Source organism: Dendrobates tinctorius, unplaced genomic scaffold, assembly GCF_039654945.1.
Source record: "Dendrobates tinctorius isolate UK_male_01 unplaced genomic scaffold, ASM3965494v1 ptg000250l, whole genome shotgun sequence".
Classification (NCBI taxonomy): domain Eukaryota; kingdom Metazoa; phylum Chordata; class Amphibia; order Anura; family Dendrobatidae; genus Dendrobates; species Dendrobates tinctorius.
The window spans coordinates 16,845,124-16,869,986 of record NW_027361917.1 but is presented as its reverse complement, the minus strand read 5'-3'; the positions used below and the strand labels follow the sequence as shown (position 1 = coordinate 16,869,986).

The window sequence follows — 24,863 nt, the reverse complement described above, 5'->3', positions numbered from 1 at the left end:
CTACGGTGCTGGGAACGGGCGGTCTTGGGACTGCAAGAATGCAATTTGCATACTTCTGGCCACATTCAGACTAGACTTTGTCCGGCCTCGCTCAATACACTTGTATTGAACGAGTTCCCTCCCGTCTAGTTGGCACGTGACCTAATATATGCAAATCACATACCTTCAATCACACACCTGCCGCTCCTGGTACCAGAAAATCCTAACAGATCGCAGTGAAGATTCACCAGTCTGCAGTCACATTGGCTAGAAGTCTGCAGGCACTAAAAGCTGGACAAACCCTTTTGTGCTGCAATAGTTATATACAAACCCAATTCACAAATATCCGGCATTCAAGAAATCATGTATAAGTGTGCAGAGAAGATGTAAAACTTTTTATTAAATTCAAGAAGGAAAAAATGTATCTAAAAGGTGAAACAACAATAGAAGAGAGGCGGCATCACCAGAGGTAAAAGACATTAAAAACAGAGTCAAGATAGGTTCTTGAATGAGTAGAAAGTGTTTTTTTTTTTTTTTTTTGTTTTTTTTTATGTCATAGTTTATTAATTGTAGATATAGCTGTGAGCCCTGAGCATAAAGATGGATGGTAAGCAAGCCTGAACAAGATTTAATGGGTTAAAAAAACTCAATCATACAGTGGCACAGTGCGGGAGGAGAAAATAAGTTTTACTCAGGAGACTCGGGCATTTAACGAGGGGTTTTCCAACCCCTTTCCTAATGGGCCATCAATATTTTGATCCCATTTGCTTTTTTGGATTCTTCTCGTTAGTATTGGCTTTTTTTCTCTACAGTGTATCAAGATGGTAACCTGTAATTGTTCACTCGTTCTCTTCCTCTAGTTTATCATGACATTTCCTCAACTTTTAAGAGAACTACCATTAAAATGAAGAAACAGAACCATGGTAAGCCAGGAAGAGTTTGGTACTGTATGTGCATAAAATGCAAGGGCAATGTATGTATGGATGTAGGGGACAAATTGGGAACATGTAATTTGTCCATGCTGGATATCATTTATTATATGTGTATATGTAATGTATATTCTGTATGAATGCAGGCTATATCCCTTATATTACTATTTAGGACACTGGTCTTGTGTAGCGGTGGCATGCAGTGTGTACACAAGACCCTGCTGAAGGGGCCATTGCTTTCTTTCATAGCAGAATTGTGTATCACAACTACTAAACAATGGCTGCAATATACTGTGTTAGGGCTCATACTCACATGCGAGAGACAGACGAGTCTCGCATGTCAATACCCGGCACTGCCGCCGGCACTCGGATCGGGGCGTTCAGGTACATAGAAATACATGCAGCTGAACACTCCGATCTGAGTGCCTGCAACAGTGCCGGGTATTGACATGCGAGACTCGTCCGAGTCTTTCGCATGTGAGTATGAGCCCTTAAAGGGAATCTGTCACTTTTTTTTTTTTTTTTTTTTTGGACTAACAGCTGCCGGCATTGACATCAGGGGCTTATCTACAGCATTCTGTAGTGCTGTAGATAAGCCCCCGATGTAACCTGAAAGATAAGAAAAACACTTTAGATTATACTCACCGGAGGGGGCGGTCCGGTCCGATGGGTGTCGCGGTCTGCTCCGGCGCCTCCCATCTTCATACAGTGACGTCCTCTTCTTCCCGTCCTGTAGTGGCTCTGGCGCATACGCACTGCTCTGCCCTGTTGAGGGCAGAGCAGAATATTGCAGTGCGCAGGTGCCAGACCTCTCCCGACGCCTGCGCACTTCAGGACTTTGCTCTGCCATCAACAGGGCATAGCAGTGTGCCTGTGCCGGATCCACTACAGGACGGGAAGAAGAGGATGTAATCGTATGAAGATGGGAGGTGCCGGACCGCAACACCCATCGGACCGCCCCCTCCGGTGAGTATAATCTAACGTGTTTTTCTTCTCTTTCAGGTTACATCGGGGGGGCTTATATACAGCATTAGAGAATGCTGTAACTAAGCCCCTGATGTCAGTGGCGGCAGCTGATAAGCCAAAAAAAAGGGTGACAGATTCCCTTTAAAGGGGACTTGTCAGATCCTCTGTGCCCCCAAAACCACCAGTAGTTGTCTACATATCTAAATCCCCTGCCTTACATTCCCTTTATTACATTGGACACCCAAACCGATATTTAGAAAAAGTATTTCTAAAGTCCGCTTATGATATGTAAACGAACCCTTTGACTAGTCGATGTGGCATTAGTTTCCCAAGACTAGTTGGTCCACTTAGTATGTTATCACTCCCATGTGATGACATACCTTTTAAAGCCGGGGACTATGAGACAAGTCAGGTCTCCAGCCGCTTCTCCTCTCCCTCGGAGTGACAAGACTCTCCCCATATACACACAGTGAGACATCTGTCCCTCCATGGGAGACCCCAGGGATCCACCTGTCCAAATAGTCTCCTGTGCAGCTCGCTCTCCAGTGGTTTTTAAATCACTTTTTTCTGTAACACGCTGCAGCGTTTCAGAGTCCCAACATAGCTGGCTGAAATTCTGTGGATCAGGCAACATGTATCAGCTGTCAGGTTCACTTTAAAACCTTCTTAAAAGTTTATTAACTTTTCAAGAAATTATTTGTGCCTCCTTACGGTCTGGGGCTTCATTATTCTTTAGGATAGCATTCACCTGGATATTTGCTATCTTTCATTTTCTGTCATCACCCACTTCAGAGTGGGGAAGATGCTGATAGTGATGTTTTTTAATGGAACTACTGACCAGTAAATCCCTGGGCTCTGTAGAAGAGGAGACAGCTTAGGGCCGGGCCCTGTCCCCATTATGGCCCAATAGCGGTCACATGCCCTTAATTGCTATTTATTTATTTATTTATTTATTTTTACAGACTCCAGAGGTTAGCCTTAGTGAGTTCTTTAAAGTGCATGTGGCAGCATTTGGTCAGAATGACGGGCTACACATAGACCGTTGGTCCGTGAAGCATTACACATGTTACGTCTTGTCTGCTGTGGATGCATTGTGAAAGTTTGAGCCTGTGTCGGAATAGCCGGCAGATAACACACTGGATGGATTGCACTGGTCTGTAAAATAATTCTGGGGAAATCCTATTACCGGCAGCCATGTGTTACTTCACTAATGGGCTTCTTTTTTTCTTTTAAGCTATAATTGAAAAAGCAAACTATAAGTACTGGCAGCCATTTTTTACCAAGTGAAGAACATATTGATTTTCCTGCTACGGGAGGAGGGGGAACACTCTCTAGACACATTTTCATCCGAATGATCTTTACTAGCCTGCCGCCCAGTTTCCTTTCTCTGTAAATTGTTCCAGTAGCTTTTTGGTGCACTGTTGGGAACACGGTGTTCATACAGATTAAACAATAATTTAATGCCACCATCGCTTCTGTAGACATAAAATCGCTGGGATTATTTGGGCTGCCAGGGTGAAGAAACGAGGAGCATGTGCTCTCCTTCACTTAACGCTGAGCAGTGCACCCTGTTACCGTTCTGGTGATTATTAAGTGCCGCACGCGGCAGGTGAGCAGTTTGGATGTGACTTGTCAGCGTTTCTGCCTTGTAATGGCGTTAGAGAAGTCAGCAATGGCATCATAAATCTCCAAATCACAAAAGCAGCGACCCAGAAAATGTCAGAGTGGTGGGAAAAAAGAAAATAGATTTCTCCAAAATTGTGCTGAACTTTTTGGTGTTCGGAATACAGTACTTTAGAGGTATTAAAGAAGATTCCCACCCAAAATGTAGAAGATCTAGAGATGGCTGGGAATATGCAGCTCTTGCCAGTAAATTACATTGATCATCGATGGTGTGAACAGATGAATTGTTTAATGCCATATCAAATGAAATGACTCTTCTCATGCAGGTTATGCTATATAACAGGCACTGCGGCGCTCCGAGCCACCCGCTCTGCAAAGAATTCCAGGACCACCCCATTCATGGATGTGGGACAAAGCTGTACTTTCTTGCACAGTGGGTGGGTGAGAGCGCCGCTGCAAAAATCAAGTAAAGATTAAATTTGAGAATTGATAGGGATTTTTGTAGCTAAAACTTGAACCCATTAGGGTATGTTCCCACCGTCAGAAAACGCTGCGGGTACATCCGCAGCGTCCAGATGTTACAGCATACCATCTCCACTGTGTTCAGAGACGCCCACAGCATCCCTGCGTAAACGGACATGTGTGTGCGTCTCTTCAGACCACAGCATGTCTATTTATGTTGCGGAGACGCTCAGTCTCCACAGCGTAATTTTCCCATAGATTATCATTATATGCTGTAAAACCGCATTATCTTTATAGTCACATGCGTATTAAGTGCGGGAACGCAGCTTACTACCCATGTGAACTAATTTAAATAATGTCTTGCCTTGTGCCAAAGCCGGAAGTTCACGTCCACTGCAGTTGTCGTGATGAGCTCCGCTGACCACGAGAACTGCCGTGCACGTGACCGCCGGGGTTATCTCCGGTCACTTGCCAAGTTCTCACGGTCAGCTGATCGTGAGAACTGCAGTGCAGGTGACCGCCGGAGACTGAATTATTTCCGGTGGTCATCTACAGGCTCGCTGTGTCTGCATGTCAGGTTGGATGGTGGCATAATACCACTGTTCAGCCAAAGGCATCCAGATGTAGCGGAGCTGGACTCATCGTGGGACAGGGTGTATATCTTCTCGGTGGACAGGTATGGTATACTGTTGCTTGTTAATTTTATTTCTCTTACATGAGATCAAGGGCTTCGGTGGAATTAGGCGATGCAGTAAGTATGGTTTAATGAAGATTATTAAAGGAGTCTGTGTCATTATTTCAAATAAAGGCTTTTATTCTTGCTGTTTTTATTTACCATATAACTATAGGATTAGTAATAGATAGGTGTTTCATAGACGCCTCTCCATTACTAAGCCATGGGCTTGATGTCACCGCACAATACAAAGGTGACATAAACCCCACAAACTGCCCACTTGCCACCGCTACAGGGCAAGTGGGAAGAGCCGAGTAAAGTGCCACAAATGTGGGGCGGCTGTGGGCTTCTATTTTTAGGCTGGTGAGGGCCAAAATCCATGGGCCTCGCCAGCCTGAGAATACCAGGCTGCAGCTGTCTGCTTTTTCCTTGGGCGGTTAACAAAAATAAGGGGATCAAACGTTGTCTTTTTTTTTTTTTGGAGGGGATCCCACTATTTTTGCTAAGCATCCATGGTAAGCAGACTGCTGAGGCCTGGTATTATCAGGCTGGTAAGGTTCAAAGTTTCATGGATATTGGATCCCTAGCAGCCTGAAATACCAGTCTGCTTCACTCTGGCTGGTTAACAAATATAGGGGGACCCCATGCCATTTTGTTTTTAAATTATTATTTATTAAAAAGGAGAGGACCTCTGTCTGTGCTTTCCTACACTTCCTGTGTCGTGTACTTCTGGCTGTGTCACAAGATTCACCATTATGTAAATTAGTACACATGCGTAGTAATCTGCGTTCCCGCACTTTATACGCATGTGACTAGGAAGATAAGGCGGTTTTACCGCATCTAATGAAAGTGTATGGGTAATTTACGCAGCGGAGATGGAGCATCTCCGCTACATAAATTGACATGCTGCGGTCTGGAAAGACGCGCCGCATGTCCGTCTCTGCGGGTGAGCCATGGGCATAGGTTCACACATAGTGGAGATGGGATTTCTTGAAATTCCATCCACTATGCTGTAACAGCTGGAGGCTGCAGGTTGGACACTTCAGATGTATGCAGCGTTTACTGACCGTGGAAACATACCCCAATATATCTGCAAACATGAAATCATTTTTTTCCTTTTTTTTTTCCTTCCCCGAAGCTAACTTTCAATTAGCTTTATTTCAAGTGACAAAAATAGCATGCAGTGAAAAAATGCATAAAAAACGCAGGTGACCTGCCAGTGACCTCAGATGCAGATTTGGAGCAGACTTCACCTGCGTCAAATCCTGAGCAAATACTGAGCCAATCCTGACCGTGGGAACATGCCCTTAAGAGATGCCCGCTTATTATCCACCAGAGTCCTTTTCTACTCCTTTTTATTGCCCATTGATAATTCACTCACTTTTCACAATAAAGGCAACTTGGCATGACTTGTGAATATTTGAAAACAAATTATAACTTGCTGATCAGTAGGTGCAGCCCTACTGTGAACTTTTATCTCTGACACTCGATGGAGCAGCAGGTCTAATGCCAGATTACCGCTCCATTCATTCTCTATGGGGCTGCCGAAAAAGCCTAACTCATTGTTCGGCAGACCCATAGGGAGTAAATAGGGCAGTGGTTGAGCATGTGCGCTGCCACTCCATTCTAATGAAGATGAAAATGCCGCTCTGCCAATCCCAGCTGTTGGATGCCTGCGGATACATGAAAGCTTGCTTTCCATGGACAATCTGTGTAGGTGCAGTTGAATAAAGTGGGTTCTGCATCAGCAGAACCGCTAAGCTCGGTGATTGGGTTCAGCGCTGTTATGTACACTCACTGGCCACTTTATTAGGTACACCATGCTAGTAAGGGGTTGGACCCCCTTTTGCCTTCAGAACTGCCTCAATTCTTCGTGGCAGAGATTCAACAAGGTGCTGGAAGCATTCCTCAGAGATTTTGGACCATATTGACATGATGGCATCACACAGTTGGCGCAGATTTGTCGGCTGCACATCCCTGATGCGAATCTCCCGTTCCACCACATCCCAAAGATGCTCTATTGGATTGAGATCTGGTGACTGAGCAGGCCATTTGAGTACAGTAAACTCATTGTCATGTTCAAGAAACCAATCTGAGATGATTCGAGCTTTATGACATGGCGCATTATCCTGCTGAAAGTAGCCATCAGATGTTGGGTACATTGTGGTCATAAAGGGATGGACATGGTCAGCAACAATACTCAGGTAGGCTGTGGCGTTGCAACGATGCTCAATTGGTACCAAGGGGCCCAAAGAGTGCCCAGAAAAAATTCCCCACACCATGACACCACCACCACCAGCCTGAACCGTTGATACAAGGCAGGATGGATCCATGCTTTCATGTTGTTTACGCCAAATTCTGACCCTACCATCCGAATGTCGCAGCAGAAATCGAGACTCATCAGACCAGGCAACGTTTTTCCAATCTTCTACTGTCCAATTTCGATGAGCTTGTGCAAATTGTAGCCTCAGTTTCCTGTTCTTAGCTGAGAGGAGTGGTACCCAGTGTGGTCTTCTGCTGCTGTAGCCCATCTGCCTCAAAGTTCGACGCACTGTGCGTTCAGAGATGCTCTTCTGCCTACCTTGGTTGTAACGGGTGGCAATTTGAGTCACTGTTGCCTTTCTATCAGCTCGAACCAGTCTGCCCATTCTCCTCTGACCTCTGGCATCAACATGGCATTTCCGGCCACAGAACTGCCGCTCACTGGATTTTTTTTCTTTTTCGGACCATTCTCTGTAAACCCTAGAGATGGTTGTGCGTGAAAATCCCAGTAGATCAGCAGTTTCTGAAATTCTCAGACCAGCCCTTCTGGCACCAACAATCATGCCACGTTCAAAGGCACTCAAATCACCTTTCTTCCCCATACTGATGCTCGGTTTGAACTGCAGGAGATTGTCTTGACCATGTCTACATGCCTAAATGCACTGAGTTGCCGCCATGTGATTGGCTGATTAGAAATTAAGTCTTAACACACAGTTGGACAGGTGTACCTAATAAAGTGGCCAGTGAGTGTATATATACTGTGTGTGTGTGTGTATATAACTAGCTATGAACCCACTCTACGCCCGGGTGGTGAGCATTTTTATTGCTATATGCTCTCCCATCCTGGTATGTGCTGCCCCCTCCTATCCTGGTATGCATGGCACCCCTCATCCTTATCCTGGTATGTATGGTACTCTTCATCCCTATCTTGCTATGCATGGCCCCCTCATTCCTTTAATGGTATGCATGGCCCCTTCATCCCTATTCTGCTATGCATAGCCCTCTCATCCCTATTCTGGTATGTATGGTCCCCTCACCAACCCCCCCCCCCCCTGTCAATCCTGGAACGCATGGCACCCCCTTCCTCATACTGGCATACATGCTCCCCTCACCCCCCCAATCCTGGTATGCATGTTACCCCCTCATTGCTATCCTGGTATGCATGGTACCCCCTCATCCCTATGCTGGTATGTATGGTCCCCTCACCTCCCCCAATCCTGGTATGCATGGTACCCTCTCGTCCATATCCTGGTATTCATGGTTCCCTCACTCCCCAATCCTGGTATGCATGGTACCCCCTTATCCCTATCATGGTATGCATGGTCCCCTCACTCCCCAATCCAGGTATGCATGGTCCCCTCACTCCCCAATCCAGGTATGCATGTTCCCCTCACCCCCCCCCCACCCAATCCTGGTATGCATGGTCCCCTCATCCCCAATCCTGGTATACATGCTACCCCTCACCCCCCTATCATGATATGCATGGTCCTCTCACCCCCCCTATGCTGGTATGCATGCTACCCCTCACCCCCCTATCCTGGTATGCATGGTCCTCTCACCCCCCTATCCTGATATGCATGGTTCTCTCACCCCCCTATCCTGGTATGCATGATCCCCGAACCCCACCTATCCTGGTATGCATGGTCCTCTCACCCCCCTATCCTGGTATGCATGCTACCCCTCACCCCCCTATCCTGATATGCATGGTTCTCTCACCCCCCTATCCTGGTATGCATGATCCCCGAACCCCACCTATCCTGGTATGCATGGTCCTCTCACCCCTCTATCCTGGTATGCATGCTACCCCTCACCCCCCTATCCTGGTATGCATGGTCCTCTCACCCCCCCCCTATCCTGGTATGCATGGTCCCCTCACCCCCCCCCTATCCTGGTATGCATGCTACCCCTCACCCCCAATCCTGGTATGCATGGTCCTCTCACCCCCCCTATCCTGGTAGGCATGGTCCTCTCACCCCCCCTATCCTGGTATGCATGTTACCCCTCACCCCCCAATCCTGGTATGCATGGTCCTCTCACCCCCCCACCATCCTGGTATGCATGGTCCTCTCACCCCTCTATCCTGGTATGCATGCTACCCCTCACCCCCCCAATCCTGGTATGCATGGTCCTCTCACCCCCCCATCCTGGTATGCATGCTACCTCTCACCCCCCAATCCTGGTATGCATGGTCCTCTCACCCCCCTATCCTGATATGCATGGTCCTCTCACACCCCTTTCTCCTTCGCCTCATTGGGGGACACAGATACTGACACAGATACTGTGGGTGTATGCTACCGCCATCTGGAAGCTGACACTAGGCCAGCAGCACAAGGTTAGCTCCTCCCCGCCGCATACACCCTCGCCCTGATTGCGGGCGGAAACCAGTTTTTTGCTTAGTGTCTATGGAGGCACACGTCTGGTCTTTTTTCTCCAGACTTTTTTTCCATGAAGATTAGACAGGGGCAACGGATCCTATTGAAAGGGTCCGATTTCCCCAAACCATCAACGGGCGAGCACATGCGAGTGGCCCTCCACGTATCCTCTCCCGCGACACGGGACATGATGCCGGACTTAGCCCTGTCCACCCCTAGGTATGGAAACCATGGGCTTGTACATGGGCTTGTAGTCTGTGCGGCCCCCACTGCTCCACCAACGCTAGACGGAGGTGCTGCAAGGCGGCGGACAGTCCCTCTCCTCGGCCCTGGAAGCTGGATGGAGTCAGGGTACCTGCACCGTCCTGGATCCCCCCCGCCTCCCCGGTGGTTTTTCATACCTGTTGGCGTCCCGGATGAAGGTACAGGGCGTGGGTGGGCTCTGCGCACTGCGCAGCACATTCCTGCTAGGCCGTGCGTGAGGGCTCCTGGGCAGCAGGGAGATGCGACTGGAGCAGCGGTGTGCTGGCAGGCCTAGAATCGCAGAGAGTAGAACTGGCAAATCCCTCTCCATCCCGTTCCTCCTGTAGGTGACGCTGGTGAGGATTACAGACAGGCGGAAGTGCAGTGGGCCGCGCGCCACCGTTGCGGCGCCGCCGGCCGCTGCCGTTCCCCGGGGGCGGATGCTAAAAATTTAGCCCGCGGCTTCGACCGAAGCTAGGCCGGGGTGGAAGTCCCGCCCCCGTCCATGCAGTGTCACTTCCAGCAACTCGCCCCCGGGAGCCTGGGCGGGCGCCGGATAAATTGAGGCCCCGGCTTCAAATCAGGGTAGGCCGCGACCGGTAAAGTGGTCGGCGTGCCCCACAGAGGAGCGCAAGAGCGGTAGCACGTGAGGGGGACACAGGGGTGGGTAAGTGCAGTGGGTAAGACTCAAGGGGTATATATATATATATATATATATATATAAGACAGTGAGACAAAACACCTGGCAGATGCAATATGGCCGGGAAAGGGAAGGCGCACACTTTCCTCTACGCTGCATGCATCTCCTGTAGGGCTGCGTTCCCGCGAGCGCAGAGCAACAAGTTGTGCGAGGCCTGCGACTCCGAATGTGCCCAGGAGCCCCCCAGCAGCGGAGTCCAGGGAACAAAATCCCCCGGAATGGGTTCTATCATTATCCCAATCTATGGCATCGCTTACAAGGGCGATCGAGTCTCTTCACGCCCCTAATGGAGGCAAGGATAGTGGCTCGCTTATCGGGGAGGGGTCCTCCACCTCACGAGAACCTTCGGCCTGCTGGGGCCGCTCTCATGCCAGGCAAGTGTGAAGGAAACGGGCCCACACGAGGTCTCCCTGTCTATCCGGTGCCTCGGCATCCGGGAGTTCAGCATCTCTCTCTCCCTCTCCAATGGTCGGGAGCGGGCACAGTTCAGATTATGACTCAGACGGACCGCTGGGCCTAGATACCCCGGGGTGTGGAGAGACAGTGGACAGCCTCATTGAAGCTGTCAATCAAACCCTGGGGGTGGAGGATGAGGTTGCTTTGGCGTCGAGCCATAAAGTGGCCTTTAAGCAGGCCAGGCGACCTCAGAGTGTTTGGTACTCACCCAGAATTTGAGGACATAGTGCAGCGTCACAGAGAACGCCCAGATAGGTGCTTTTCGGGCTAAAAGACTATAGAGGCAAGATATCCATTTGCCCCGGATATCCGTAAAAAATGGACGGAATCGCCAGTGGTGGATCCACCAGTGTCGCGCCTGGCCTGGAAGTCTCTATTGTCAGTACCGAGTGGCTCGTCCATTAAGGACCCCGCTGATAGGCTCATAGAGAGCTTGGCTCGATCAGTGTTTGAGGCATCAGGGTCAGCGTCGCCCCCTCGTTTGCAGCGACGTGGGTGGCCAAGGCCATGATGTCATGGTCAGAATCATTGAATAGGGCCTTGCAGGATAGAGGCCTGCCGGCGGAGGTGTCAGAGGTAGCAACTCAGATTGCTATGGATGGAGACTACTTGATCAATGCTTCCTTGGATGCGGCCAGTTGTGCGGCATCTGCAGCTGTTAACGCGGTAGCCGTTAGGAGAGCCCTTTGGTTAAGATATTGGCAAGCCGATTCTATCTCTATCAGGGAGGCCGCCTGTTCGGGGAGAAGTTGGATCAGCTCATCTCCGACGCAACAGGGGGAAAAAGCAGCTTCCTCCCACAGCAGAAAGTTAAACATCCTTTTCGCCAGGCCCCAGCACGGTTTTGTGCCTTTCGCAACACTGGATGGTCGACGGCCGCCAGTTCGGCCGGCCCAAGTCGCTCCAACCAAGATAGGGAGCGACAGGTCCCATATAGACCCAGTCCATTGGGGAGGATGCGTGCGCGCCAGCCCAGGTCGAGAGGAACTAGGCCTCAGAAATCCTCACCAAATGACTCGGAGCACATTGTAAACGACATCAGCAGGGTAGGCGGCCGCCTGCTTTTCTTTTGCCATGTCTGGGTCGACGTAGCACACGACTCATGGGTGGCGGGACTGGTGTCTTCGGGATACAAGATAGAGTTTATCAGGTACCCCCGAAGACGGTTTTTTCTGTCCCGACTTCCCAAGGTGAAGTCCCGGGCAAAGGCGTTGCTGGGGGCCATCGATTCACTCCAGTACAACGGGGTTATAGTTCCCGTACCACAGCACGAGAGGTCTCAGGGTTTGTATTCCAACCTGTTCGCAGTCCCCAAAAAGGACGGGACGGTCAGGCCGGTTTTGGACCTGAAGCTTCTGAACAGATTCATCAGGGTCAGACATTTCAGGATGGAGTCTCTCCGTTCAGTTATCTCGGCCATGGTGCAGGGAGAGTACTTACCTACCTACCTACATGTCCCCATTTTTCCGCCGCATCAAAGGTTCCTTCGATTCGTCATCAATGGCCAACACTTTCAGTTTGCAGCACTGCCCTTCGGGCTAGCCACCACCCCCAGAGTGTTCACGAAGGTAATGGCAGTCGTGATGGCTGTCTTACACTCTCGGGGCATAGTCATCTTGCCCTACTTAGACAACCTCTTGGTGAAGGGCCCCTCATTTCGGGCATGCGAGGAGAACGTCAGCATTACGCTGGATATGCTCTCCCGCTTAGGATGCTTAGTAAACAGGAAAAAGTCATCCCTCGTCCCAGCCCAGAGGATTTCCTTTCTAGGGATGATCTTCGACACCTCCCGAGGGTTGGTAATTCTCCCTCAAGACAAAGCCCTAGCGCTCCAGCAAGGAGTCCAGAAGCTTCAGCAGCCAGTCCCTCACACCATTCGCTTTGGGATGAGGATACTAGGGAAGATGGTGGCAGTAATAGAAGCAATTCCGTTTGCCCAGTTTCATCTTCGCCCACTACAGCACGCCCTCTTCGCAGCTTAGGACAGGAACCCGTTTTCGCTCGATCAGCAGTGCCGGCTGTCCTTTCAGGTCAGGCAGTCACTGGGGTGGTGGACGGTCAGATCCTCCCTTCAGGGGAAACCTATTCCCCCAGAGCATTGGCTAGTGGTCACGACCGATGCCAGCCTCCTGGGCTGGGGAGCAGTTTTTCGCCACCACACGGCTCAGGGCCAATGGTCAAAACAGGAGGCACGCCTCCCGATTAACTTGTTGGAAATATGAGCGGTCCGGCGGGCGCTGCAACACTTTTAGCACATCCTAGCAGGACGGCCTATTCAGATTCAGTCAGACAACGCCACGGCGGTGGCTTATGTAAATCATCAAGGGGGCACGCGCAGCAGGGCAGCCATGCGCGAGATAGGATACGTGCTTCAGTGGGCCGAGAAGAACCAGTCGGTATTATTGACAGTCCACATCCCAGGCGTAGAAAATTGGGCAGCAGACTTCCTCAGCCGGCAGGAGGTCGTGGCGGGGGAATGGGCCCTGCAACCCGAGGTCTTCCAGCAGATTTGCCAATGATGGGGAACTCCGGACGTGGATCTGATGGCATCCAGAAGGAACGCCAAGGTGCCCATGTACGTCACTCGGTCACAGGACCCACGAGCATTCGAGGTGGATGTGTTGGTTCTACCATGGAACCAGTTTCGCCTTCCTTACTTGTTTCCCCCGTTGCCATTGCTTCCGAGGGTCGTCAGGAAGATCAAAACGGAAGGGGTTCCAGCGATTCTGCTGGCACAAGACTGGCCCCGGCGGGCGTGGTACGCAGATCTTGTGCAGCTGCTCACCGATGTCCCATGGCGACTGCCAGAACGCCCAGATCTACTGTCCCAGGGACCGATCTTCCACCCGAACTTAGGGGCCTTGTGTTTGACGGCATGACCGTTGAATCTTGGATTCTAACACAGGCGGGGTTCGAGCGTGAAGTGGTCGCTACAATGATTAGCGCCAGGAAATCTACCTCGGTGAGAATCTACCATCACACCTGGAAGATTTTCTTCGCTTGGTGCCATAACGGGGGTTTTTGCCCCTGACATTCTCTATTCCCAACATCTTGGCTTTTCTCCAGTCAGGCCTAGACGCGGGACTAGCCCCGAGCTCCCTTAGGAGACAGATTTCGGCGTTGTCCGTCCTTTTCCAGCGGAAGATTGCTACTAATATGCAGGTGAAGACTTTCATCCAGGGAGTCTCTCATTTAGTACCTCCCTATAAGGTGCCAATGGGCACCTGGGACCTTAACCTAGTCCTGAGTGTCCTGCAAGAAGCTCCTTTTGAGCCGCTACAGGATATTTCTTTCTCATTCCTCTCTTGGAAGGTGGTGTTTTTGGTAGCTATTGCCTCCGTGAGGCGAGTGTCGGAGTTGGCGGCGCTGTCTTGCCGAGCACCTTTTCTAGCTTTCCACAAGAATAAGGTGGTGCTTAGACCAGCTCCCCCCTTTCTTCCGAAGGTGGTGTCCTCCTTCCACATCAATGAGGATATTGTCTTGCCCTCGTTCTGTCTGGCACCGGTGCATCGCGTGGAAAAAGCTCTTCACACGTTAGACCTGGTGAGAGCACTCAGGAGGTACGTGTCGCGGACGGCACCCTTCCAACAGACATATACGCTGTTCATGCTCCCCGAGGGGCGCAGGAAGGGACTCGCGGCCTCCAAAGCGACCATAGCCAGATGGATCCGTTTAACTATTCAGGAGGCCTATCGCATCAGAGGGGCGCTGGTTCCATCAGGGATCAGGGCGCACTCTACTCAGGCAATGGGGGGCCTCTTGGGCGCTTCGGAATCAGGCCTCGGTGGAACAGGTATGCAAAGCAGCGACCTGGTCCAGCCTGCACACATTTGCCAAACATTACAAGATCCATACTCAGGCCTCGGCAGATGCAAGCCTGGGTAGAAGGATTCTCCAAGCAGCGGTAGCGCACCTTTAAACAAGAGGTGCATGTAGCTTGGATCGGTGAGTCAATCTCCCTCTCAGGGACTGCTTTAGGATGTCCCACAGTATCTGTGTCCCCCAATGACGCGAAGGAGAAACATGGATTTTTGTGAGTACTCACCGTAAAATCATTTTCTCCGAGACGCTCATTGGGGGACACAGCACCCACCCTATTAGCCAGTTGGCTCTTGTTTATTTAATATGTATTTCTTTTGTGAATGTCGGGGTGATTTTCTTTGCCAGACATATTGTTTTCTGCATTAAGGCTGATTGTTGTTGTTCTCCTACTGCTTTTACACTAAACTGGTTTCCGCCCGCAATCAGGGCGAGGGTGTATGCAGCGGGGGAGGAGCTAACCTTGTGTTGTTTGCCTAGTGTCAGCCTCCAGATGGCGGTAGCATACACCCACATTATCTGTGTCAATATCTGTGTCCCCCAATGAGCGTCTCGGAGAAAAGGATTTTAGGGTGAGTACTTACAAAAATCCATGTTTCCTGGTATGCATGGTCCCCCCTCACTCCCCAATCCTGGTATGTATGGTCCCCGAACCCTCCTATCCTAGAATGCATGGTCCCCCTCTCCTGGTATGCATGGTCTCCCTCGCCCCCCAATCCTGGTATGCATGGTCCCCCTCACCCCCCTTTCCTCGTATATATGGTCCCCTCACCCCCCTTTCCTGGTATGCATGCTACTTCTCACACCCCTATCCTGGTATGCATGGTCCCCCTCACCCCTATTAAACTGCACACATGCAAAAAAGAAAAAACAATTATACTCGCCCTTCTTTCCTGTGTTCCAGCGCTGTCCCGTGCTGTCGGTTGCCGGGGGGAGGAGTGTAGCGCCGGAGTATGCGCTTGCCCATACCGCTCTGTCCGGCGCCATATTGCTGAAGACACACTGCAAATGTGTCTTCAGTAAAATGGCGCCAGACAGCACTATGCGCATGCGCGATTCTCGCGCACTCCTTCCCCGGTCTCTGGAAGAAGAGAAGCGCCGCGGCAACGCTCCTCCCTGTGAGGTAAGTATGGCGCCAGAGACCGCGGTATGCAGTGTCTACGCGTACCTCCATCTCCGACGCCATACCTGTTACCTGTAACGCTGGATGCCTCATTCTGTCTGGAGCCAGACTGCGCAGGCGGGTCGCGCTTGGGCAGTCTATAAAGGCTTCAGACAGAGTGACGCTTACAGCGTTATATTATAGATCTCATGCATACATACATACATACATACATACATACAGATCTCGCCAGTCAGTTAGAGCTACTCTCAGGTTCCCATTTTCCCATTTTCTTCTGGCTCTTAGAGAAGATATTTCTCATTGTTTTACCTGTATTCCTATGTTTGTTTTCTTGCTTAGGATATGGTCTTCATTGTCATAGAGCCGTTATTACCATTTGCAAGTTAATTGGTATCAAAGACATGTATGCCAAAGTCAGTGGTTCATGTAATATGCTTAACCTCACAAGGGCGCTCTTCTTGGGCCTGGCGCAGCAGGTATGTCCCCGTAAATTTTACAGTAATATTTTTTAAGTATATATATCTATCTATGATTGTTACCATGGTATGTTCACTGTGGGCGTAGATTACAGTGTAATACAACACAAGGGACATGGATACGATTTTTCCAAATCGCTTAAAAACTGCTAAGAAAATCTGCATGGTAATTGTCCTGCTGTACAAAGTAGAAATCTGCAGCATGTCGATTTATTTTGCAGGCTGTGTCCTAAGAATCCTATGAACTCATAATTGAGCTTGAACATGTGTCCGTAATACATACGAGATAATACACTGTGTGCACAATTATTAGGCAATTTGTGTTTTTGATTACTAGTTTTATTATTGAATAACTCCAGTGCTGTCTGCCTGTCCAAAAGGTTAATTCCCGTAACCTGAAAACTGAATATTTAAGAACGTAACAGTGAGGCTTTATCTTTCCTAGTAAAATGTCTGTCTGCAGAATTAGTATTAATTTATTACATACTAAATGAAAAACCTAAATTTTTCCATCTTTATTTTCATCCATTCAAGTGAGAATAGTAACCAAAAAAATACATTTCTGACAGTTAAAGAATAAAAAATACCATTGACCAATATAGCCGCCCTTCTTTTCAGTAAAGCTCACAAGTCATCCATCCATTGAGTCTGGTCTGTCAGTTTCTTAATCTGTTCATAATCAACTTTTTGGGCACCAACCATAGCCTCCCAGATACTGGCCACAGATGTGACTGTTTTCCTTCACTGTAAATCTCCCGTTCAAGAAGGGCCCACAAGTTCTTAGTAGGGTTTAGGTCAGGTGAGGAAGGAGCCACGTCATTATTTATTTATCTTCAGGACTCCACTGGTTAGCCAAATAGTGGACACTTCGGTGAATGCGATTGAGCATTGTCCTGCATAAAAATCATGGTTTTCTTGAAAGGAAAATCAAGGAAAGAAAAATAACCAGCTCCCTGATAGTTGTAAGGTGCACGGAACTCCATCCTGATGAGAAGTAAACACTTGGAGTAAGCCAAAAAGTTGTTGTTCCTGGTCCTTATGGTAAAAAATTCCAATTTTATTTGATAATATTAAAACCATGACATGCTGCTAGACCGCACTACAATGTACATGAGGACAAAGAGCGACGTGTTTTGATAGCTGTGGTGATCTTTTATCAAAGCTGATACAATTCCAAACCGTACGTGCTGTACGGAGACCAAAACCATGTCTTCATGTGCACCGTAGTCTAGGAGCATGTCATGTTTTAATAATAGCGAATATAATTGGAATTTTTTACCATAAGGAGCTGGAAAAAACAAGTTTTTGGTTTTCTTGAAAGGTGCAGACTTTTTCCTGTACTGCTTGAAGAACGTGTGTTCTTAAATCTGGCAGTAGGTTGGAAGTTGATTTTGAGTCCATCTTTATCCCAAAAAGGTTCAACTACCTTATCTTCAATAATACGAGAACATAGCTCTGTACCCCACCTTCATCTTGATGGTTTCTTGGTCGTAGTGGTCTGTGCCCATTACTGATGCAACCATTGGGTCTGTCAGTTGTCGCTATCATCTCACCAGTCAATAAAACTTTTGAAAAATCTATTTTCAGATATTTCTTGTCCCAGTCTTGACATTTTATCTTCTGTGTCATGTTCCGTGATTGTCTAGTTTCATCCTTCTTTACCTCGGCCATGTCTCTGAGCACCTTGTACTTCTAGGCACGCCGGGGAGGTTGTAGTTCTGTAATATGTCAGCACTGAAGGACAATGGGTTTCTGATCACTTTCATGTTTGATTTTTCTCAGATCTTTGGCAGTTAATGTGCGTTTTTTTTCTCGGCACGTTTTTTTCGACCCTGTTGACTGTTTGCAACAAAACCTTTGATGGTTCTGTGATTGCGCCACAATATTTTAGCAATTTCAAGAGTGCTGCCTCCCTCTGTAACAATTTTTGACTTTTCAGAGTTGGTGAAATCTTTTCTGGCCCGTTTTGCATGAGGAAAACAAGCTGCCTGATAATTCTGAACACCTTAATAAAGGGTGTTGGAGCCTTAGACCTCATTCTCCTTCACTACACAGATACATATCACCTGATTTTGCTTCATCCAATAAGCATTCATGTTTATACAGCTGGGAAATCTGCATAAAAATGATGATATGGTCAAACTACTTGCCTAATAACGAGTGCATGGTCGTGTGAATCGGCCCACAATTATCTTTGTCATCTACTTAGTGATTCCCGTCAATTTTCTGTGATGCCGGTATTAGAGTTGAGCAAAAACATTTGCAGGACCCTGGACTAGAGGCCACGTTATTAGTCTGTAGCCGCCGGACGAGAGCCTGCGAACCTTCTCTTACCTGACGGCATCTGTGGCACCTCCTCTGACTAGTAGGCACAGCTGGGCATCATTGTTGAGGCACATGTATGACGTCAAGTTGGGCCTACTAATCAGAAGAGACGCTGGGGATAGTGGCAGTTAGAAGTCGGTTCACAAAGCTCTGGTCCGGCACACACGGATTACTGACATGTCCTGTAGACCAGGATCCTGCAAATATTTTTGCACAACTCTAGTCAATATCCTTTGAGTTTCTCCATTTTTTTGTCATCAGTTTGCTGTGATAATGGCCATCCATAGAGATAACACATCATGTGACTACACTGGTCACTTACTTCAAACTGCAATGACTGCTTCTTCATGGTGACATTGTCACAGGAAATGGCAAATAGCCACCGCAGTGATGTGACAGTGGCCACCATGGGTGACGATTCATCAACTGGATTGAGCAATGGAGGACCAAGGAGATGGACAGCATGCGAACAGATATGAATCAGTAAGGTCCGTGTATCAGTAGAGCGAATATTGGACCAAAAATATTTCTAAATTTTGAAAACTCCTAATTTGTATGGATAGCATGATATTTTACAACGAAAAATCCAAAATGCTTGCCAAGTTTACATTGGGGTGCATGAGCCCCACACAGCCTCCCCATGTTCAGCATGAGCCCCACACAGCCTCTCCATATACGGCATGAGCCAACCACAGCCTCCCCATGTACGGCGTGAGCCCCACACGGCCTCCCCATGTACGGCGTGAGCCCCACACGGCCTCCCCATGTACGACGTGAGCCCCACACGGCCTCCCCATGTACGGCACACGGCTTCCCTATATATTGCATGAGCCCCACACAGCCTTCCCATATACTGCATGACAGTATACAGCCTTCCCATAGCCTCCCCATGTGCTACACGTCACCCCCATAGCCTCCCCATGTGATGAACATCCCCCCCTATAGAATCCCCATGTGCTGTCCCCCCTATAGAATCCCCATGTGTTGTCACCCCCCCATAGAATCCCCATGTGCTGCACGTCCCCCCATAGAATCCCCATGTGCTGCACGTCCCCCCATAGAATCCCCATGTGCTGCACGTCCCCCCATAGAATCCCCATGTGCTGCACGTCCCCCCATAGAATCCCCATGTGCTGCACGTCCCCCCATAGAATCCCCATGTGCTGCACGTCCCCCCATAGAATCCCCATGTGCTGCACGTCCCCCCATAGAATCCCCATGTGCTGCACGTCCCCCCATAGAATCCCCATGTGCTGCACGTCCCCCCATAGAATCCCCATGTGCTGCACGTCCCCCATAGAATCCCCATGTGCTGCACGTCCCCCCATAGAATCCCCATGTGCTGCACGTCCCCCCATAGAATCCCCATGTGCTGCACGTCCCCCCATAGAATCCCCATGTGCTGCACGTCCCCCCATAGAATCCCCATGTGCTGCACGTCCCCCCATAGAATCCCCATGTGCTGCACGTCCCCCCATAGAATCCCCATGTGCTGCACGTCCCCCCATAGAATCCCCATGTGCTGCACGTCCCCCCATAGAATCCCCATGTGCTGCACGTCCCCCCATAGAATCCCCATGTGCTGCACGTCCCCCCATAGAATCCCCATGTGCTGCACGTCCCCCCATAGAATCCCCATGTGCTGTCACCCCCCCCTTAGAATCCCCATGTGCTGTCACCCCCCCACATAAAATCCCCATGTGCTGCACGTCCCCCCATTGAATGCCCATGTGCTGTCACCCCCCCCATAGAATCCCCATGTGCTGTCACCCCCCCCATAGAATCCCCATGTGCTGTCACCCCCCCATAGAATCCCCATGTGCTGCACGTCCCCCCCATTGAATCCCCATGTTCTACATGTCCCCCCATAGAATGCCCATGTGCTGTCACCCACCCATAGAATGCCCATGTGCTGTCACCCCCCCATAGAATGCCCATGTTCACCCCCATGGGAAAAAAAAAACCACATACCCACCTCAGTCCCGTTCCCAGGCGCCCTGCTTCTGCCTCTGTAGCGCTGACTCTCCGGTGGTACACAGCTGACGCGATGACATGACGTCATCGCGTCAGCTGTTTCACACACTGATTTGTGGAGAAAGTGGCCGGAGGCCCCTCTTCCACCAATGCTGACTGCGGGAGACGGCGGGTGGGCACGGTGCGGCCCGTGGACCTCAGTTTTCCAGCCTCATGGCTGTCTCAGTCCAGCCCACAGACCGCACTTTGTGGATGTGGCCCGCGGGCCGCACTTTGCCCAGGTCTGTTCTAGGCAGATTTTATTGTTTTCAATAGTAAACCATTGTTCTGGTTAATTTTTCTGAAGGTATCTGTATGTACGTCTCCTACTAGAAGTTGTAGAATGACCATGGAAGACACACAGGTTTCTTCTTACGCTGCGACTCTTAGGCTATGTGCGCACATTGTGTCAAATTTCTGCACCATTTCTGCATCTCTTGACATGAAAAATGCATCAGCAAAAACGCGCGTTATTGCCTCGTTTTTAACTGCATTTTTGATTTGCGTGAAGTGTATGGTGAAAACACTGGCAAAAACGCACAGACAATTGACATGCTGCAGATTTATTTTTTGCACCAAATCTGCAAGTCAAAAATACTCAACGTGTGCATGACACTACAGGTTTCTCATTCACTTTGCTGGTATTAGGTTTTGCTTCAGGTTTTGTCACAAATCCGTTCAGAAAAAAGGCAACAAAAACGCACCAAATCTGCAACGTGTGCACATAGTCTTAACCCCTTCATTACTGTTGGTATTTTCGCTTTTGCTTTTTCATTTTTTGCTCCTCTTCTTCCCAGAGCCATAACTTTTTTATTTTTTGCTCAAAATGGCCGTGTGAGGGATTTTTTTTGCGGAACAAGTTGTACTTTTGAGCAACACCAATGGTTTTAACATTGTGTGCTGGAAAATGGGGGAAAAAATCCAAGTGCGGTGAAACTGCAAAAAAAAAGTGCAATTCCAGAATTGTTTTTTGTTTTGCTTTTTTACTATGTTCAGTAAATGCTAAAACTGACCTGACATGTGTCGGGAAAGATTTGGGCTCAGCGCCGGAGTCCCCATCAAAGGGAGGGTTTCCGACATAGGCGTACTATAACATTAATCATCTGGTTGGACAATTCTGCCTCTCATTATGGAAATTGACCAAGAGCTGAGATTAGCGTGATGTATTAAGGGTCAATTCTACAGGAATCGTAAAATGTCAGTACTCCAGATCGTTTTATTTTCAAAAATTAAAAAAAAAAAAGCCTCCTCGTGTGACTTGTAAAACACTGGGTGTCTGTCACCAAATGCTCTTTTTTTCCGTTGCCCTACAGTGTTGAATAGTGAATGATGTCTCCAGCTTCTGCTCCCTTTTCATAGAGGAAACTGTGCAGACTTCTCATATTAAAGGGGTTTACCATTTTCAGGAAACTTCTGACTTCAGTTTGTCATAAAAGACAAGCTTTTCTTTACTCTCCCTCCCCAGGTCTAGCGCCAATTCTCTGGTGACTGTTGTTGTCTCAGTGCTGAGCTCACATCAGAAGCGCTGCAGCCAATCACTCAGCTGTTGTGTCCAATGTAGACTGCACAAGGTGCTGAACTCGCTGATTGTCTGCACTGGCTTCAATGTGACGTTAGGGCTGCAGCCAAACACCAGGGATCAGCTACGGACACACTGCACTAGGCATGGTGAGAAGTTTTTTTAGAGCGGTTTTCTGAAAGGTGAAAACTCCTTTTAGGCTGTGACACCTTCTGTGCAGGTGGTTTCTGCGCACTACCACTTTGTCCCATGTGGCGACTATAATGCCTTCCAAAGTCAAGGAATTAATTACTTGATCTCAAGTTCAGAATACATATTTTTGTGGCACAACAACCCCTGGTACAATTCCAGGAAGGGAATAGTTCCCAATGGAGCTCACAAATAACTAAAACCACTAGAAAAACTGGAGCAAAAAATCCATACAGAAAAAATATCTTATGATTTTTCTTTTACTAGTACAAAAGGATGTATGTTAAAAAGACATTATAACAATAAATTACAAACTCAGACAGAAGTGTGAGACATAGGTCAGAATGCACCCAATTGGGAAAAAGTGCGCTACCAAGCACAGATGTTCAGCACAGGGATTAGGCAAAAGTCCTCCATAGAGGCCCCATATGTGACTCCATATATCGTTAAAGGTAACCCCATTATATCATAGTCTTGGTGGAGTTGTGAGCTATCCATAGGGACCAAAAACCCCCATCTCCAAAACATAATCCCCAAATGTACCGATCCAGACAGTCATCCAAAATATACTGTAAAACTACAGCCAGAAAAAGAAAGATCAGTGACACACGTAAATGGGTATGGAGAGAGGGGAGGAGGTTCTTTAGCCATTACCTGTGCTGGTGTCGAGTCAAGGAATTACCGTATCTTCTAATTGGCACAATGACCAAATGGATTAAATGACGTTCAGTGATTATTGCCTCTGGAAATAATAGCAATATCATGTTAATGTTGTTTTCTAACTGTTCGCTTTATTAAACAGGAGACACATCAAGACCTGGCCAACAAGAAAGGCCTGCATGTGGTGGAGTTTAGGGACGAATGTGGCCCTCTACCCCGTATTGTGGCCTCACCTCACGGAGCGCTCTCTATAGTCCCGGAACCTGAAGGAGAGATTCCTGACACAAAACTCGACTGGGATGAAGTAAAAGTCACCCAAGGCTTAAAACGCTCCATCTGGGCCAATGTGAAGAGGACGATCTGGTGAAAGTCTGAAAAATACCAATGCATATAGCAGACTGTTCCAATTACATTTTTTTTTTTTTTTTTTTTTTACAGCTTATTATAATAAAATAAAAATGACTGCATTAATGAAGAATAAAGAGACTTTTCCTGGTCGCATGGATGCTCAACTTAAAGTGAATCTCCCATTTTTTATCATCATTTTAGATTCAAAACATTGTCATGTTAGCTTTTATCAATTTATCTTCATAGCGGTAGAAGCGCATGTCTTCTGATACAGAGCTCTCGGCCTCCTACATAGGCGAGAAATAAATAATAAAATTCTGCTTGCCTGTAGCTTCCACTAGAGGGTGCTTAGGAACTTGAATTCACAACAGTATGCCGTCCTCTCATAAGCTCCCTCTAGTGGTGCCTGCAGGGAGTCAGCTTGTTATATTTCTGATATATGCCTATGCAAGTAATTTGGGGCTTTGTATCAGAAAAATTCAGACCCAAAAATCATGCATTATAGAATTGGCACAGAATTTGGGCATTTACCATAAATTTTGCTGTATGTAATTGTTGGAGATGTCTATCGCATACTGTATGTAGTGCGTATTTTAAGATGAGGAAACCATAAAAACACGTTGTACAGTTCATCTCATGTCTGCTGGAAATTCCAATATTATGAATAAAGAATTTTTCCATATTCTTAGTAATTTCCTAATATTATCAATGCTGGGAGCTAAGCTTTTGCTTTTTGAAATATAAAATGAAGTATCAACCCTTTTTAAGGTTTTAGAAACATTTTTCCCTACCTTATTAGTTCGTTGTGATAGTTTTATTTTATTTTATTTTTTTATGTTAAACCGTACTTGCCCTCCCCAGCTTAAGCGCTGTTTCTCCAGCACTGCATTGTTCTGTCGTTTGGCTGCAGCAGTGACATCACATTGCTGCACCAGCGGTTTATACCGTGTACATCTGCAGAGCCACGGAGCTTAGTGTTTGGCTGCAGCGCTGTTGACGTGATATCACTGCTGCAGCCTATATACAATCGCCGGAGCAGTGCCAGACACACAGCCCTGGACCCAGGGAGGTTAAGCAAAGTGCATTTTTAAGATGTGAGCCAGCAGAAATTTTTTTTTATCCAGCTTAATATAAATGGCTACCCTAAAATGAGTATTCATTATAGTATTATATGTCAGAGAACAAAACTTGTCACAATTGTGGTGGCAGAAACAAATACGTTTATAGTTTCTTATATGGTTTCCAGTGCCATTTAAAGAGGGAACCTGTCATCAGTTTTGGACAATAGAAGTTACGGCCATCACCTTTCAGGGCTGATATACCGCATTCTATAATGCTGTATATAAGACCCCACCCCGACCTCGAAGAACTGAAAAATAACTTTTATTATACTCACCTGCAGGGCGGTCCAGTCGAAGGTGTGTCACAGGTCCTGGTCTGAAGACTGCCGTCTTCATGTGATGCCTTCCTCCAGCTTCCTTCGTGTCGCGCTCCTGCGCAGGCGTACTCTGCCCTGTTGAGGCAGAGCAAAGTACTGCAGCGTGCTGGGAAAGGTCAGAGAGGCCCAGCACCTGCGCGCACTGCAGTACTTTGCTCTGCCCTCAACAGGGCAGACAAGTACGCCTGCTCAGAAGCACGATGCCAAGGAGACTGTGTGGATGACCCAGGGATGCGTCATCCACACGAAGCAAGAAGGAGTACGGCATCGCATGCAGTTGGGAGGCGC

At 48.2% G+C, this 24,863-nt stretch overlaps 1 protein-coding gene across 2 annotated transcripts in view; it reads left to right on the top strand.

Annotated features, from left to right (window-relative positions):
- Positions 1-23,819, top strand: part of MRPS5 (mitochondrial ribosomal protein S5) — a 122,526-nt gene extending 98,707 nt beyond the window's left edge. For both annotated transcript variants that reach the window (XM_073557500.1, XM_073557501.1), the window contains exons 9-11: positions 840-902; positions 15,947-16,083; positions 22,932-23,819. In XM_073557500.1, the coding sequence (XP_073413601.1) occupies positions 840-902; positions 15,947-16,083; positions 22,932-23,156 (425 nt within the window). In that variant the 3' untranslated portion in view covers positions 23,157-23,819. The remainder of the gene's footprint in view (positions 1-839; positions 903-15,946; positions 16,084-22,931) is intronic.
- Positions 23,820-24,863: the final 1,044 nt, after the last annotated feature.